General features: G+C 39.5%; 1 protein-coding gene across 1 annotated transcript in view; it reads left to right on the forward strand.

The window, feature by feature from the left end:
- The window catches only part of LOC109030935 (alpha-tocopherol transfer protein-like), a 35,985-nt gene that overhangs the window by 17,087 nt on the left and 2,241 nt on the right, over positions 1 to 16,657 (forward strand). Inside the window, exons 2-6 of the mRNA XM_019042173.2 lie at positions 981 to 1,075; positions 3,400 to 3,553; positions 8,152 to 8,345; positions 9,446 to 9,556; positions 12,395 to 12,545. Of these exons, the coding sequence (XP_018897718.2) occupies positions 981 to 1,075; positions 3,400 to 3,553; positions 8,152 to 8,345; positions 9,446 to 9,556; positions 12,395 to 12,545 (705 nt within the window). The remainder of the gene's footprint in view (positions 1 to 980; positions 1,076 to 3,399; positions 3,554 to 8,151; positions 8,346 to 9,445; positions 9,557 to 12,394; positions 12,546 to 16,657) is intronic.

Below are 16,657 nucleotides of genomic sequence, written 5' to 3' on the forward strand. Positions count from 1 at the left end.
TTCTTTTATTTTTTATTTTTTCCTTGTGTTACTGCCCTCTTTAGAGGTGTAAATGGCCTTAGATGCTAAAGCACCGCTTTAAAATAAAATTATTTTACTACTGCTACTTGTTTTCTTTTTTCCTTTTCTTCTTTTTTTCTATTTTCCTTTTTTCTATTTTCCTTTTTTTCCTTTTTTCTATTTTCCTTTTTTCTATTTTCCTTTTTTTCCTTTTTTCTATTTTCTTTTTTTCTTTTTTCCTTTTTTCGTGTATCCATTTTTTCTTTTTTCCATTATTTCTTCGTTCACTTTTTTCTTTTCCCCTTTTTTCTTTCTCCCTCTCTTTCTTTATTCATTTTTATCTTTTTTCCTTTCTTCCATATTTTTTACCGTCCACGGGACAAAGGACACTACAGAGACGCCGCGACACTCCTGTGATGAGGAAGAACGCCTCCGTATAAATTTCAAAGGTTTTTTCTTCCCTTTTTCAAAACGCCTTCAAATAACGATGATACCCAGCAACACATCGAAGCTAAAATAGTGGTATCGCGGAAACTTGCTCGTGTGATATGGAGCACTTCAATAGACCAATAGATCTAGCACGAATTCAAACATACTGATTCATGTTTCCTCCATAAAATTTCACGTAAAGAACACGATTTGTGCAAAGGAAGTAAATGATTTGGATTCCAAAATCAATGTTTATTAACGCTTCTATTTAGAATTCGTAAATGACATTATTAATGAGAGCGATTGGATGAGCAATATCTACGTTTAGGATTAACAAAAGCCATATATCAAGAACCCAGCGAATGATTTCTGCACTTGCAGCTCATAGATGCGGTATTGTGATTTATGTCTGAGGTCTTTTTTACCGTTGCTTATTATTGCGTCAACTCTGCAGACACCAGCGTTGTTTTTCTCACGTCATCATTTCTCCATGCGATGACATCGCAAAAGCTGCCAACTGCTATTAAGTGAATGTTTTATATCTGTTCCAGCGGAGCCGGACCTATACGTGCCTTTGGATGACGAATCACTGCAGTTGGCGTTCTTGAGGTCTTGTAAATTCTACCCTCAGAACGCATTCGAAAGAGTAAGATGACTTTTTTACTTTTTATTTGTATGTTTTCGTATTCTTGTATTCTCTAAAATTCCGAAATTGAGGAAACAAATGCATTTTTATTAAAGGAATTTATAATATTATGAGATTTTAGTCATATTTTGGGCCGTCAGTATAGCATGAGCACAGCAAAAAGCACTTGGGGATGTTGGTGGAGTAAAGATTCCCGGTGGTAAATGCCTAATGAGGCAAAAGTTAAAGCAAAATCGGTGTTAAAGTTTCCTTCAAGACAAGATTTCTCCCCTTAAACATTTATACTATATTTTTTAATTAGGAACAACACATTCTGGCTCAGCTTCGAAAGTGTGTAGGTACCATTAATTTTCCTATGCCCATAAGTGTTTTTACGGATGAGCCAGTTATTATGGTTCCCATAGTCGGAAAATGTAGTCTATGAGAAGACGGACAAAGACGCAGAATCAATTTTCGTATCGAAAGTGAAAATTTCAGAGAAGAATAAAAAGAGGGATTGCCTCCAGTAATTTTTGTTTTCAATGCTTTTTATGTTTTAATATTCAACTCAAAGAATTATTCACGTGCTCGCAGCTTATGGAATTTTACAACTTTGTTTCCGGTCTTCTGCAATTTTCTCCAATAGAGAGAGGTTCTTCACTGAACCTGACGTGCTTTCTAAAGGGAAGTGTTCAGAGGCACCTGACGCGGATGAGAGGGCTAGAAAAATCAGAAATATTACCTGACGTCATTTATAATTGAGATACGTTTTCCCCCTTTTTCAATATTTAAATAAGGCATAACAAATCGAGCAAAGATGGTATGGAAGAGTCGCAAACTTAATTCTTGCACCGGCACCAAAACCAGTAACGTTGTTAAAACAAAATGTGTGTGTGTTTTGCCAACACATCGTCCACTTTTCTACCCATGCGTTAAAGTCTCCAATTGAAAGCAGTAGGTCGATTGTTGACTCATTATCAATAGATAGGCTGTTTTCTATTGCACTATGCGTGCTGCGGCAACGATAGAAGTATGTTGGTAGATGCTTTTCTCAAACCATTATTTTATTAACTATACCATATAACCATTATAATGACCATCATATTGTTATATTGTATTCTTTGTCATTATTTTCTACCATGGTGTTGCGCCCTCTCAAGAACCAGTCATCGGGCAACCTATGCCTGAGCGTTGTGCAAAAGCAACTTGATGAGGCGTATCGGAGCGCAAACCTCAACTTTTCACCTCATTTTTATATGCCGAGTGCTCAGTGCTCCCATATTTCAGCTTGGGCAAGACCCACCACGCGTCCCGCCGCGGGTTTTTAATAAGCAGCCGACAACTCAGGATCGATTGTATCAATTAACAACATAATATTTGCTGTGCTCAACTTGCCCTGTGCTACTTTATTTTCTTCGTGAAAGGTGACTCAAAGAAGGAAATGTTGCAAGTCAAAATTCCAACTGCTACCCAGTGTATTGCTACAGTTGGAACTGTGGATTTGGTTAAGTTCTTGAATTGGGCGTATTTACGCTAAAAGGAATTATAAGTATAGGGTTTGCGTGAAACATAGTTCCTTTTAGCATAAATACATCCGATTATTCTCACGTGCTAAGGAAAAACGCCGTGAGAACCTCCAAACGATGCTAAATTTCCTTGGCGGATCTAGAGATGGGGTGGCATCCCCCCCCCCTCCCTCGGGCCAAAATAAGAAAAAAGAGGAAATTGGGGGGGGGGGGGAGGAAGAGAAACAAAGTGCTCTTTAAAATTTACTGAAATGATTTCAAGACGGAAATATATAACCAAAGTTTACTAAACCAGAGGTTACTCAACGCACCGCAGAAGTAAATACTCAGTTCATAAAATAAAAGAAAATTACGTTGAAATGGGTATTATATCCGTCAATATTCATCTCTCAATAATGCACAAATTGTATGCTAAAGTTGCTAAATTCACATTCAATCTGGGAGGGCCTATTTTTGTAAAATAAAAAACCCGGACCCGCCCCCTTTATATTCCCCATTCTACATCAGCAAATGCCCCCCCCCCCCTCCGACTCACTCTGGATCCGCCCCTGCTTAGAGACATTGTAAATTTTCGAAAAAATTAATACATGGTTTCCTCCCAATTTGTCAAAGAATTTTGCTCATAATTTTATCTAAAGTGTTTGAAGATTTCCAGGAAAAATGTCTATAACCTTCCCTTAAAAATGAATATTTTCCGAGAGGAAAATTTGGCATGTTCATACCGTGTTCGTCTTAAACATGACAACAAAATGAAATGCTTCCTTCGCAGCTCAAATTTGAAATGAATCCTCTCTCTCTATTGTTTCCTTTGGCTTTCAGATGAAGCAGTTGTACCGGCTCAAAACGAAGCATCCGAAATATTTTTCCAACCTTGTGCCGAGTGAGAACAAGAACGTATTTAGCAATAATCTCCTTACTGTTTACCCAAACAGAGACCAGCACGGTAGACGAATCCTGCTCGCTCAACTTGGCGGTAAAGTAATTCAATTTTCATTTAAATCGTGGTATCAAATTGGCCTAGATATTCTTGAGTGTTGTAAAAAAAAAAAAAAAAAAAAAAAAAAAAAAAAAAAAAAAACCCCAAGGAATCATTTTATACATCGATCTTTCATTTTTGAGGTTGCACAGAGTTAAAGGGAATGACCCATTGATCGAAAATACAATAATCGATTAACAATCGGTCTAAAAGTCGAAGAGGATGAGTATCCCCTTGAACAACGTGCAACCGGAACAGTGAGTTAAATAGTCGACGACCTTTAATTTGTCGCAGCGACGCGCTGACCATCTTCCTTTTCTATCAGGGGCCATTCAGGTGCGCAAAAAAATGCAAGTTTGAAATGTCACCTTCCCTATGCGACAAACAATGACGTTTGAAATTTTCATTTTTTTGACGCACCCTAAGTCTACGCTGTTAAAAACTTGGGAGTGAAATTCCGTGCGCCGGAGTCTAGGAAGCGTCCAAAAACCCTGAACGATTCGAATGCGGAGCGGAATCCCTGCTCCTCACGGAGGAGCCTGAAGTATTCCTACAGTCTTGTAAGCGCTAATATGAGTTTCACGAGTGCACTGCGTTTGGCGCAATGCGAGAAGTATTCAAACAGGTTTGTAGGCGCTAATAGGCGTGTCAAGCCGATCGCACTGTTTGGCGCAATGCGTGAAGTATTCCAACAGTCTTGCAGGCGCTGTGATGCGTTTGACGCCGACCGCACCGTGTTTGACGCGATTATTCGAACTCACTTTAGAATAATCGCGGCATCGAATAATGGGGCTCATAAGGTCCATGCTATTTTGAAGCCTTATGAGCATTCCAACGTTGCCTCGTTTCTCCCCATAAAATATTTGACCAAGAAAGGTTAGGAAAGTTCTGTGTTTTTTCTTTTTTTGCAAAATTCCACGTAGAACACGATTCTTGCATCGAAAATTACTGAGGTTAACCCTTAACTAAGATATTAACGTTTTCATTTTACATTGGTCACGGAAAATTTGAATATACAATACTGCTACGTGCAGTCATATCGCGCATCACAAGAATTTGGGCGGGATTTTTAACCGAGCGGTGTTCCTCTCTCGTCCTGTGTTGCTCAAAGCGTTGAAAAGTGCAAAAGTTAAACCGAAGCACCGAAATCGAGATCGCAATCTTTTCATACCACAGAGACTGATATGGTACCGTTCAGTGCGCGATTTGCCTCGCGTGGACCATTGTGACAGAGTAGAATCTACTATTTTTGCGGGGTGTCATACGCTGTTATGGTGCTAATTTCACTTCGCACTCATATGAATTAGGCGGGGTTCTTGGGCGCTACCTATAGACTCCGGGACGGAATTTCACTCCTCGAATTTTGACAGTGTATCCTCTCCTCTCTGAATTCCAATTCAAGCGCTTTTTTTGAGATTGTGAGTTTATCTCCGAGAAAACTAGTGGCACCATTCTGTTTCTCAAGTAATTTCACATAAGGGGAACAACTGAAATCGCAAATCCCTGCGGCTCCATGGAGCTCGGGATTTTATGGCTCGTTCGAGTACCACCAATCACCATGCATCGTATCAATCATTGCTTCCAAAGAAACGAGTGCACTGCGGCTAACACCTCCTCAGTGCTAATTACCCGTCATTGCGCAGGATCTTGCCAGCCCTCGCCGCGCCACGGGCAGCCAATGCGGACCCACAATCAATCTCGACTGGTCAAATAGAGTCAGCTGTTCCCTGGACGGGGCAAGTCCCTTCTGTCATTCCTCGTGTAAGCTCGGTGAAGAAACGTGGAGGGGGGGGGGGCGAAGGAATTTTAAACGTCGCTCATGACAGGAGGCCCGCGCTCAAATTGGCGAAAAGTAACGCGAAAGATTGCCGCCTTGCCTTGCACAAGTCGCGCCGCTGGAGCTCGTTGCCATGTTGCCAGGACGACGCAATTTTGCCGATGATCACGGGAACGAAAATTTTGATTGCAAGGATAGAACTTCAGTTTTAATGGATTACTCAATTTTCGGCCGACGTAACCGAATTTTTCAGTTCAAGAGCCGAATTTCAGTCTCGATAACCGAAATGCTTGGTAAAGAATACAAGTTAAAAAGTATGACTGAGTTTAACTTCTGTTATCTGAACGGAGCTAGGTTTGGTTCCCATGACATGTGAACTTCAAATGCCTGCACTAAAAAGTATAGCTTTCCGTGTGAACAGAAATTTTTTCTCCTTTTACACTTTTAAAAATGTTTGAATGAAGTACTGTAGCGGAGCAGTACTGTAGCGCCCAAAAGCCCCAAGTGATTTTGGTGCGTAGCGGAATCTATTCCCCTCATAGAGTGATTCACTCTATTACGGGGCGGAATCAAGTCTTTTTGCGGAGTATTATACGCTTTAATGGTGTCGATTTCACTTCGCATTCATATCTTTCGGAGTCTTTGGGGTGCTATGTGTATCGACTTTTCATTCCTTGATTGTTCAAAGGTCCCATTCTCCTTGGACAGTCACATAAAATTACTATTCCAATATAAAGTTTCGCAAGACAAACAACTGCCGTGATGGTGCCTCTGGATTTCTGCGGACTCATCTCCCAATCTCCAAAAAAGGCTTATAAAATTGAGATTGTGAAGGTAGATTAGAGGAGTGCTCTGTTAACGAGAGAGACTATCTATTCATAGAGTAAAACTCTTCGTAGGAAGATAGGGATAAAAGCAGCAGCAGCACAACTGCCACGAATTTCGGAATTCTTTTCTTACCATTTATTAATAAACTTTATTAAATATTCATATCCTTATCGCAAAGAAGATACTTCTAATTTTATTTAATTACGTCCATATATACTCACCCCTCCGACGTAAGGGTGTATCTCGATTTCCACGTGAGCCTCGTTGTACATAAAACTCCATGCTATTTGGGGCTCATGTGGAAATAGAGATATGCCTTTACGTCAGAGGAGCCACGAATGCGACCGCTAATGAGTAGATAAACATTATTACCTAAAAGCTTAAAAACCTGAACGGGTAACATTGCATGGAAGAATGTTCTATCTACAAAGACACCCGAAAAGTCATATTAAACAGGCGAGTGAATAGAGTTGAAATTTGCAGTTCACAGAAGTTTGGAGAAAAGTGTATTTGAATTTTTAACTAGTCATGTTTGAGTTCGAGTTTATAGACTACAAATGCACTGCACATCTGTACCATTTTTTGGTGTAAAAAACAAATTGAATTGCTTTTTTATTCTTTCTCACGCTGGAGGTTGTTTTCGGTCGAGAACTTCAAAACCGAATTTTTGACCCAACTTTAAAAAGAGCTCTCCAGAAAATTTGCTCCCGCTGACCGAAATCTGTTGTCCATCAATCGTCCTATGTTTTGACTACTTAATGCTCCTGCTTGCATAAACTGTTCAGTTTGACAATTCAAAATTCACGTTAAGTTTCGATGAAATTATTGATATTTTTGCACGTGAGTAAACGTATCATCATGGTGTGCAATCAATTAGTGGTTGGTGCTTTGCCAGTTTGACAACAGAGCGAATAACTTATGAATGAAGTAGTTTGCCAGAAGGAGGGGGCGGGGGCTACTATTTGCGAAACGTTACGGGGCTCAGAAATAGGCCGATTAAAAACAAAAGAATCCCCCCCCCCCCCTCTGCGCATGCATTAACGTAACAGTGATCTATCACTTGATATCTCCATAGAGACCTCTATCACGTGTGTTCATGGATTTATTAGTTGATCGATTTACTCGTAAATACTCTAAAGTAGCTTGCATTATGCTCGCTGTGTTTCAACCTGTATAGTTCCTGGTCAGTGATGTCACAGCAAAGAGAAAATACAGGTACAATAATTAGAAAAGTTAGCATCCACTATGATCCTTTAAGTTAAATTAAAACTAGCGTAATGGTGGCACTCCTCTGAAATATCTCTTTTTTATGAAATTGCATATTACAGAATTTCATTAAAACCTATGTTACATGCTTTGAAGGACCGAATTCCTTCTGAAAAAGATCTCTTTGGGTTACAATTCATTGAGCAAAACAAAGATGACTTTAATGCATCCATTGGTAAATCATTTGCGAAAATCAAATTTTAATGAACGCTCCATATTTGTATTATTAAAATTTTACCATGCACGGCGCAACATTTTATCTTGCTCTTATGCCCTTGCTTGGAGCAATATCTCATTAGCAACTTACTGCACTCATTGATCCGGGAGCTAAAAACGCAAGAGTGCCTTCATTTTTAGGGTATACAATACGCACATCCTTCAAGCACAGATAATTGCATTCAGGCTTTACGATTTTTGAAACGTTACGATGATCAACTTTAACTACAGATACTGCTCAAGTTCTATTAAATGTTTCAGCTGTAGTCTATAAAATGCAATTGAATGATACCTTTTTCCGACGCAACTACTTGAGTATGTAAATCGCCAACAAAAATGTTCCCGACGGGGGAAAAATCCGACGAGAGACTTAAACGCGGCGATAGAAAAGTCAACTGAAACTAAACAGCCCTCAGTGGAGAGGATTGAGGTTGTTGTCCCGCTGACTAAGGTTAGCGATTTGCTCTAATTTCTTTGTTTTAATGTTTCAATTCATATCATAACTCAGGGAAATGGAAACCAAAGGACGTTTCGTTGGTCGAGATAATGCGTGGGATCATGATCATTATAGAGGCAGCCATCTTGGAACCGAGAACGCAGATTTCTGGTGCTAGTTTGATGGTGGACGTCGAAGGGCTCACACTTCAACATATCTGGCAGTTCACGCCTGGATTCGCCAAAATGGCGCTTGACTGGGTCCAGGTAATCATTTCAGGAAATCTTCTATCGCCGAATGGAGAATTTGCACACAAAAATTGTATTGCTTCATCTGAGAGTGCTTAATCAGCTAAGTTCGCAGTATTTTTCATATTTTTTTCTGATCTGGGAAATTGGAGGAAAATAGATTTAAAAGTGATTGCCGCCTCATGACGTCATTTGGCGGCATTTTCCATTTGAACACATATACTTTAGCAGATTAGGTTATTTTGTCATATTTCCTCTAATAAAAGTCCAATTTAGAAACCAAGGATATCCTCGTACTCAGTTTAATTTCCTAGCAGTATCATTTTAAAGATGAAATTTACAAAATGTCTGACATCTGCAAATTCTCTATGTAGACAACAAAAATGCAATTTTGAGTATACGCTACGAGCAAACGCCAATGTAAGGCAAATCGCACGACTTGCCCATCGTGTTTTGGACAATACCGTCAACTCAAAAAATACGAAGCTTTCGACTGCAAATACGCCTAACAAGAGATGCAGCTCTGAAAAACAAGTATACAACTGAGATTCTAATAAATAGGGATATAAGCTGAATACTCTGAGTATCAGTGATGCAAATCATCAAATCCATAGAGAAGATAATTTGAATTGTCAGGGGGGTTTTAAAAATCGATTATTATTAGTTTTCTAAAAAATAAAGTGGTCCCCGCATAATAAATGCACTTCGGTTTAATCAATCTGATGGTAGTGTATTCTCAATGGTGTGATTTGTTCAACGATAATTTTTGAAAACAGTTTGAAACTTAACATAATTCGCGAAGACATTTTACAGAGTCAAATTCACCTTGGAACTGAGTAAATTTGAAAGTACGTTTTTTATAACTTAAATTAATTGATAGCGAGAAGAATAACGGCGTCTTAATAAAACAGGAACTTTGAAGAAACCATCGAAGAATAGTCACTTTATTTCCTGTTGTTCTAAACTGTAAAATTTCATAACTGGAAAAAAAATCGATTCAAATTATTTTTCGGTTTTATGCTTTGAATTATCCTTTGACTGGCGATTGATTTTCAACCATACAATACTGTATAATAATACTTGCATAATACTTATAATACAATAATACTTTCTTTTAGGACTGTCTGCCTGCCCGGATAAAGGCGATTCACATTGTCAATCAACCATATATTTTCAATATGCTCTTCTCTGTATTCAAACCTTTCATCGGAGAAAAGCTGCGGAATAGGGTAAGTAAGAAGCGGTCAGGTATCTCATCGGTTTCCTTTAAGTACTGAGTGCGTGCGTCACCATCTGGTTATGTTGTGCGGATACGTTACAGATAAATAAAAGGATTGATTCAAAATAAACGTATAATACGATGAATTGAAAGTTATTAGCAAATTCAACTTAAAAGTCAGTAAACGTCTATCTCTGTGTTCATCAATTCAAAATATGCTGGAGCGCCAAACTAATTTTAGTGTTTTTCACGATGAAGAATTCTCTGTTAGCTGTTTTTTTATGCATAACTATTCAAATATGGAAGGTATTTCAGAGTAAGAGGGACATTTTGCAAAATCCAGCATTATTTATTTTGTCAACCCTCTGACGTGAGGACGCATCTTTATTTCATAGTAAGTCCCGAAAGTCACGAAGTTAAAATGATTAAAAGGCTCTAGTGGAAATTGAGATACGCCTTTACGTCAGAGGAGCGACAACTTTTCGAACGATAAATTGATTCCAAATGGCAAATACGGAGAACACGTTGGTTTAACTAAGTTTCACTAAAATTTACTCCCACTTTAACGAAAACCTCTTAAAATTGAGGTTGTAATGGAAGGGCATCTCGGCACCACAGAGTCTGCCTCCTTACTCAGCAAGCTTTAAGATTGGGCATACTGAACTAGCAGATTTTCTATGCTGAAGATTTAAAAATTACTATCTTACCTTTTTAGCTCCCACACAGAGTGGTAGGGTTATAGGACATTTTGACAACGATTTTTTGTCCACGCAACTGTTTTTTCTAGTAGTATACGTCCACACGTTTTTTCGGCAGGGAAGTTTTGGTCCACTTACCAATTGAGACCCTAAGTTAATAAGTCCACATGTGAATACATGTAAGTCCTAGTATCTGTATTCAAGAACGTTTAGCATGATTTTTGAACTTCATAAGAGGAAAAAGTGACTTGATTCAAGCAGATCTAAGCTCGAATTTACCGCCGAGAGAATTTCCTCATGAATGAATAAAGAAAATAATGTTTGTTTAAGAAAAGATTCTTACATAAAAAGAAAAGTCACTCACATCAAACAGAAACCCGCTTTCATTCAGCTACTTTCGTATTGATTTAAAATAAATTCTTCTTGACTGCATACTCAAGGATGTTTCTGCCTAAATCGAATCACTTCTTTTCTCTAATGACATTCAATAATTATGCTAAACGTCATTAAATACGGATGCTATCACTCACTGAGTTTTTGGACTACAGCTCTCTTTTTGTGCCGGAGTATCTTGATTTATTTTGCGAGGGAAACTCCGTACTCTTAAAGGATGCCTGTCATCCTTAATTTGTTGGAGCGCCTTCAATTTCGTATGATACTGTGCAACACCTCTGTTGTGAATTAGTTGCTTAAGGCGCCGTGGCACGCTGCGGCTCGGCGCGGCGGGAGGGCGGTCAACGCGCACCGTGCATTGGCGCCTACAAACCTAAGTGGATACTTCAAGCATTGCGCAATGCGTGAAGTATCCACTTAGGTTTGTAGGCAGCTTCGCTCTGTGTTCGGCTCTAATATTTAAACTCGCGGAGTCAGCATTTTTCAACTCGTGATTTTGAAATGTATGCTCACTCTGCGTGGAATATTCTCATTTAAATCGATGGAAAAAATATGTAAAGGAAAATATAATGTGTGTTTTGTAAATATTCAGGTGGTTCCGTGTCAAATGACTTACAAAGCACTTCAATTTTTTCTTTTATATTCTGTGCTTTTACTGTGCTGCAGCGTAGTGCACTCGTAACCAAACGCTTAAAATTGGACGCATTTTACTCTAAAAGGACGATTTAAAAATACCAATGATTGATTCTGGTTTTTTTTTCCTCTTTTATTCATTTTTGTACAGTTTCTTTCAACGCCACTGCGGCTAAATGATATTAATATTGATCCCATCTCTTAGAAAGTGCTTGCCACGTTTTAAAAATGAAAATGTTTTTAAAATGAAGTAATATTTTCATTGAAAAAAGGTGTATATAAGGTATACTTCAAATCAAAAATATTAAGGATAGAAATAAAACCAAAGTTTTCACCAATGACAATTTGAAAAGATGAATTAAAAGGAGAAAGTAACACTTCATTTAAAAAATTAGTCACCATAACAACACCTCCTTCTCTCTCAATTTTTTCATTTCGATAGTCTCAATAATATGATTTTACATACGGACTAAAATATAATGCTTGGACCAAGTCACAGTTGCTTATTTTACGCGTGGACGTAAACTACTGGACAAAACAGGTGCGCGGACAAAAAATCGTTGACGAAATGTCCTGGAGCCAGTGGTAGCCCTGCTAATGTATTAATTCAACCCTATCTCTACACTAGGAGTTTGATTGTGAGAATGGAGATTTACTCCTCTGAAGGGCAGTGGTGCAAGCCTCAACTTTAAGAACTTTTTTAGATTTTAAAATCTCGCTGTGGTCACATAATTGGTCCTAGGCGGAATGGTTTAAGGTTTTCCGGGGGCATGTCTCGCCAAAAAGAGATTGTTGACCATTCCTGGATTATGGGTGGAGGAGAGGTTTAAAAGATGTCGTTAGAGAAAGAATTGCCTGATGAGGCTCCTAAATCCTGCCAAAAAGCTTTACATTTGACCTAAATTCAGGGGGTTAGCCCCTATCCCCCTGGGCCAGTTCACCCTTGAAACTGGTAAACCATCTTGTTACCTACTTACACAATTTTATAGATATAGAAGATTAAATCGGAAATTCTAGCCGAAGGCATGGCCTTCATTGATCATTTTCGTGACAAATCAGCAAATTAAGTAAGTTTAGGATACCTAAACGATAAATGACAATTGTTTTCATATTTTCGCTTTCAGATTCACTTTCACGGCTCTGACCGAAGTTCAATCCTGTCTCACGTGGATGCGAAGTGTTTGCCGGTCCAATACGGCGGATTATGTGATATAGATTTAGATAAAGGTCTCGAACTGTGGGCACTCCTCAGCAAATATGAATGGCTCTACCAACGTGAGTTGATTAAAAGTTACTTCACATAAACCGGTGATTTGAATCTTACGACGGCCATATGAAGGAGATGGAGACCGTGGGTCGTTGCCTCATATCAGGCCGATCAGAGGCGTTTTTCTTTTATAGCTTTAACTGCGGATCTCTTTTTTATCAATACAGAAATTATTTTAGCTCTATAAAGCTCAACTAATCAATGCTTTGAGCTGGATCTGCCAAGAACCCTATCAGCTGTTCTCGTCGGAAAATTGATTGAAATACAATTTCAGAAATGACTGAACTCTCTTGCGCGTATTTCAATAAATTCTTCACATTTTCTGACGGTACCTCCAGGCTGATTATTGAAATTTATAGATGAAGCTACAGACAAAGAGATGATGGAGTGACCGTATTGGTTGGAACGGGTGGCTGTTATAGACTAAGGGGGAAAACGATGGACTAATTATGGGGTCGCTCGAGGGTTGTCGATAGTTAGTCTATTACTTACCTCCCTTTGTCTATTGGAGCCACCCGCTCCCACCGATAGCATCCCTTCCATTTCCTCTTTGTCAATAGCTAATTGCCTATCGATTTCAGTAATCAGTCCGGAGGCCCTAATTCATTTCGGTTCCACCCATGGGTAGATCCACCCGATGAACCGAGAAGCTCTCGCGGTAACCTATCAATGGAAGGCTCAGCGATTGCGTCATCGATCGGCGGCGGTCCATCGGGACCCGCTTCGCATGGGCAAAGGGCCCGCGACTAAGACGAGGGGGGTCCAGGGGGGGGGGGGGCAGGGGCATAGCGGTCAGCGTCGGGCCCACGGCCAGCTGGATGCTGCGCCGCGGCGCGCGGCGTCCTTGGCCGATGCGGCGCTAGGGCACCTGGTCGACCCCGCTGACGAAATAACCCGCGCACGCCCGTCTAGCAGCGTCGCGTCGCGTCGCACCGTGGTGGCACGCAGCTTCACTCCACGGACCCAACTCCAAGACTCCCATGCTGAGCAAGAACGACGTATGAACCTCCGGGCCTTGCCAACTCTCCTTCCACAAATCATCAATTTTCTGGAATAATCATGTATATTTTTCATTCGATTTCTCATTGGATTTTGTTTGTAATTTGGACGAATTTCTGTCAAAGGGAAATACGCGCCATAGGGGGAGGAAGGGAGAGGGGGGATTGGATCGGCGGGTGTTGCGGAGAGCGATGCTCGTTCCGTCCTATACTAGCAATGCTTTTCCATGGCGCTTACTTCCGTTTGACAGAACGCGCTATGCGGGATTCGATAATCCTCAAATGGAACACAATTTGCAGGCGCTTAGTTCCGTTTAACAGAAATATGTCCATTTGATCTGAAGTGTCTGAAACTTTAAAGAAAAATATTCATACCGTTTTGCAGAAATAAATATTTTTGAAAGACAATTTGCAACATTCGAATGCTCACACGGAGTTTCTCTTCAGCAGACAGGAGAGCCGTATTAATAGTCGTTATTCCTCAATTATCTCCTTTCCTTAGGAAGCCCTGCATGGTTAACACTTTGATTTATGAGGGATTTAGCGAGCCTTTAACACCAGAAGATTTGCCAAAGAAGTACAAAAGATAAGAAAAAAAATTGCTTTTTTACAAACTTCACGGTAGGCACAAACCTACCTCAAATTTCACAAAACTCGAATATTATTTTCTCTTATAATGTGTCTCCTTATTGGGGTGAATCATTCAATTCCTTGTAAGAATATTTTTCCAGATACGATACTGAATTTGACTATTACTTTCCGTAGGAGATCAATTGTGGTTGAGACTGTGATTAAGGGAGGTTGGAGGAAGCCTTGAACACAGCATCATAAAACAGACAATTTTTGCAAACCTCGAGTAAAAATAATAAAATTCATTATTGTAACGCTAGAATGAATCGTTACAAGGAATTGAATAATGATTTCCCTCTACAAAAATACATGCTACAAAAAAAGATAATATGCGCCAGTTTTGTTAAATTTAAGGTAGGTTCGTACCTACCTTAAAGTTTTCGAAATTTTAGAAGTTTTTCTTTTGTATTTTTACTTTTTGCGGTGGCAAATCATTGTGATCCTCTGGAAATATCTATCTCCAGAGTTATGATACGAGATTTCACTCGAGATTTGCAGAAATTGTGTATATGATGTGATGTTCACAGTGGCGTGGCGTGCTTTGCGATAAATCGATAGATCTTTCATTCAAACCTATAGATAAGGATCGATGACCAGGGTGTCCGCAGCGAACACCTTAATAATCGATTCTTCACCGTAGTTTCAAATAGAGAAATATCGATAGTCGATAATTCACGCCACGCCCTTGATGTTTAAGGCTTGGGTAATCCTCCATTAAACACAGTGTCAACCACATGGAGTCCTCTACGGACGGGAGCCCTTAAAAACCGACTACAGATCTACGACTACGGCTTCGAGTACAGCTATTGAACTCTCGCTGACGGATCCTCCAACTCTTGCGGGGTGTTGCCCAGTAAAAACCTACAAGATGGACCACTAGACAAGGTACGAATTTCAGCATTCTGATACATGTTTCTTAACCAAAATTTCACTTAAAACACGATGCGGACAGCAAAAATTACCGAAATCAACTCCTTACAAAGATATTTAATGATTCTTGATGCGTGAATTCATACCACCCGCTCATGAAAACTCAACGCTCTACGTGATTCACATTGCGCGCTAAACGTTACCATGACAGTCTCTGCGATATAAAAATCTGGCAAACTCAATCTTGACGCTTTGGCTCAGCTATAGCAAATTGCTTATATTTTGAACAACACATGGTGGGAAATGAACATTACTAGATTGAGAAGCTTGCTGTAACCGTTGTAGTGCGCAATTTGACTCACGTAGAGCTTTGAGTTTCTTGTGAGCGGGCAGTTCAAATTCCTCGTGACCAATGTGAAATAAAAACGTTAATATCTTCGTTTGGAGTTTGTTTTCATTAGTCTTCGTTGTGCGAATCGTATTCGACGTGCAATTCTGGTTAAGACACATGTGGCAGAATGCTTAAATTCGTACCTTGTCTAATGGTCCATTGAAACATTTAAATTTTCATCCTCTCAAAAGACTAGAGGATGATGGGGGGAATTGAGGTCCCTATCGGACTTATAAAGTAACAAAAAGCACGTGGTATTATCGCCGTACGCGAACATTTGGACGTATTTCTGCCAAACGGAACTATGCGCATTATGACGTGAGCCCTGTTATGCAAACATTCTAATGGGTCTCAGGGCTCGTGGCTTACTACACATAGTTCCGTTGGGCAGAAATACGTCCATTTCAAAAAACATCTTTGAATATTCCTTTAACATTTTTCATCGAGCGGAGTTTTTTTTAGTTAAACATTTGGCAAGATTTTGAAAATCCGTCGAAACCTCTAAATGTTGACAAAATGTGAAAAATGTCTATAATGTTTGTTTTCAAATTGTTTTGTTTTTAAATTTTCTCGGTTCAATTCATCAAAATGAGTCACGCTTTAGACTGCACCGGCTGCAATAAAAGGACCTTGAATTACGGAGAAAATGAAGCGTCCTATTTCGACTTAATAGGGGGCAATCAAGTTTACTGCCAATTATTCGCATCACAGATTAAATCATTTGCTCCTATTTTAAAACATAAGGGCTTAATGTAACGATTCGTATCGCAGAGGTTGAGTCTCCTTCAATTCTAGCAAGATTTTCAAGGAAACTGATCTTTATCATAAATTAGATGAGTTCAAATTACCTCGGCGTGACGGTGGAAAAAAAGCCAGATCAGATATGGTCACACGATCCGCAACCCTCGAGAGCTTCGAGCGGCCGGCATTTCAAAGTCGGAAATGTTGAAACAAAACATTTTCAGACTCATCAGGATCGAAAACAAGAGGTGACTTTGAGTGGATAGGGATTGTTGCCGACATTTGAATATCACCGCCAGCTGAATTCGGTACCGACTGTTCCATATTAGAAGTTAATGTCAAGAAGGAATATTTTTTACAAAATTGGTTTTTAAACTTACTGAATACGTTTGCTCATGCAGTTGAATGAAGTATCCCCGACATCATAATGCAAACGTAATAATATTTTCAGTTACTTTTAAGTACATCTAGAAATGGGGTCCACGGTCTC

This window comes from Bemisia tabaci, chromosome 5 (assembly GCF_918797505.1).
Source record: "Bemisia tabaci chromosome 5, PGI_BMITA_v3".
In the NCBI taxonomy this organism is placed as follows: Eukaryota; Metazoa; Arthropoda; class Insecta; order Hemiptera; family Aleyrodidae; genus Bemisia; species Bemisia tabaci.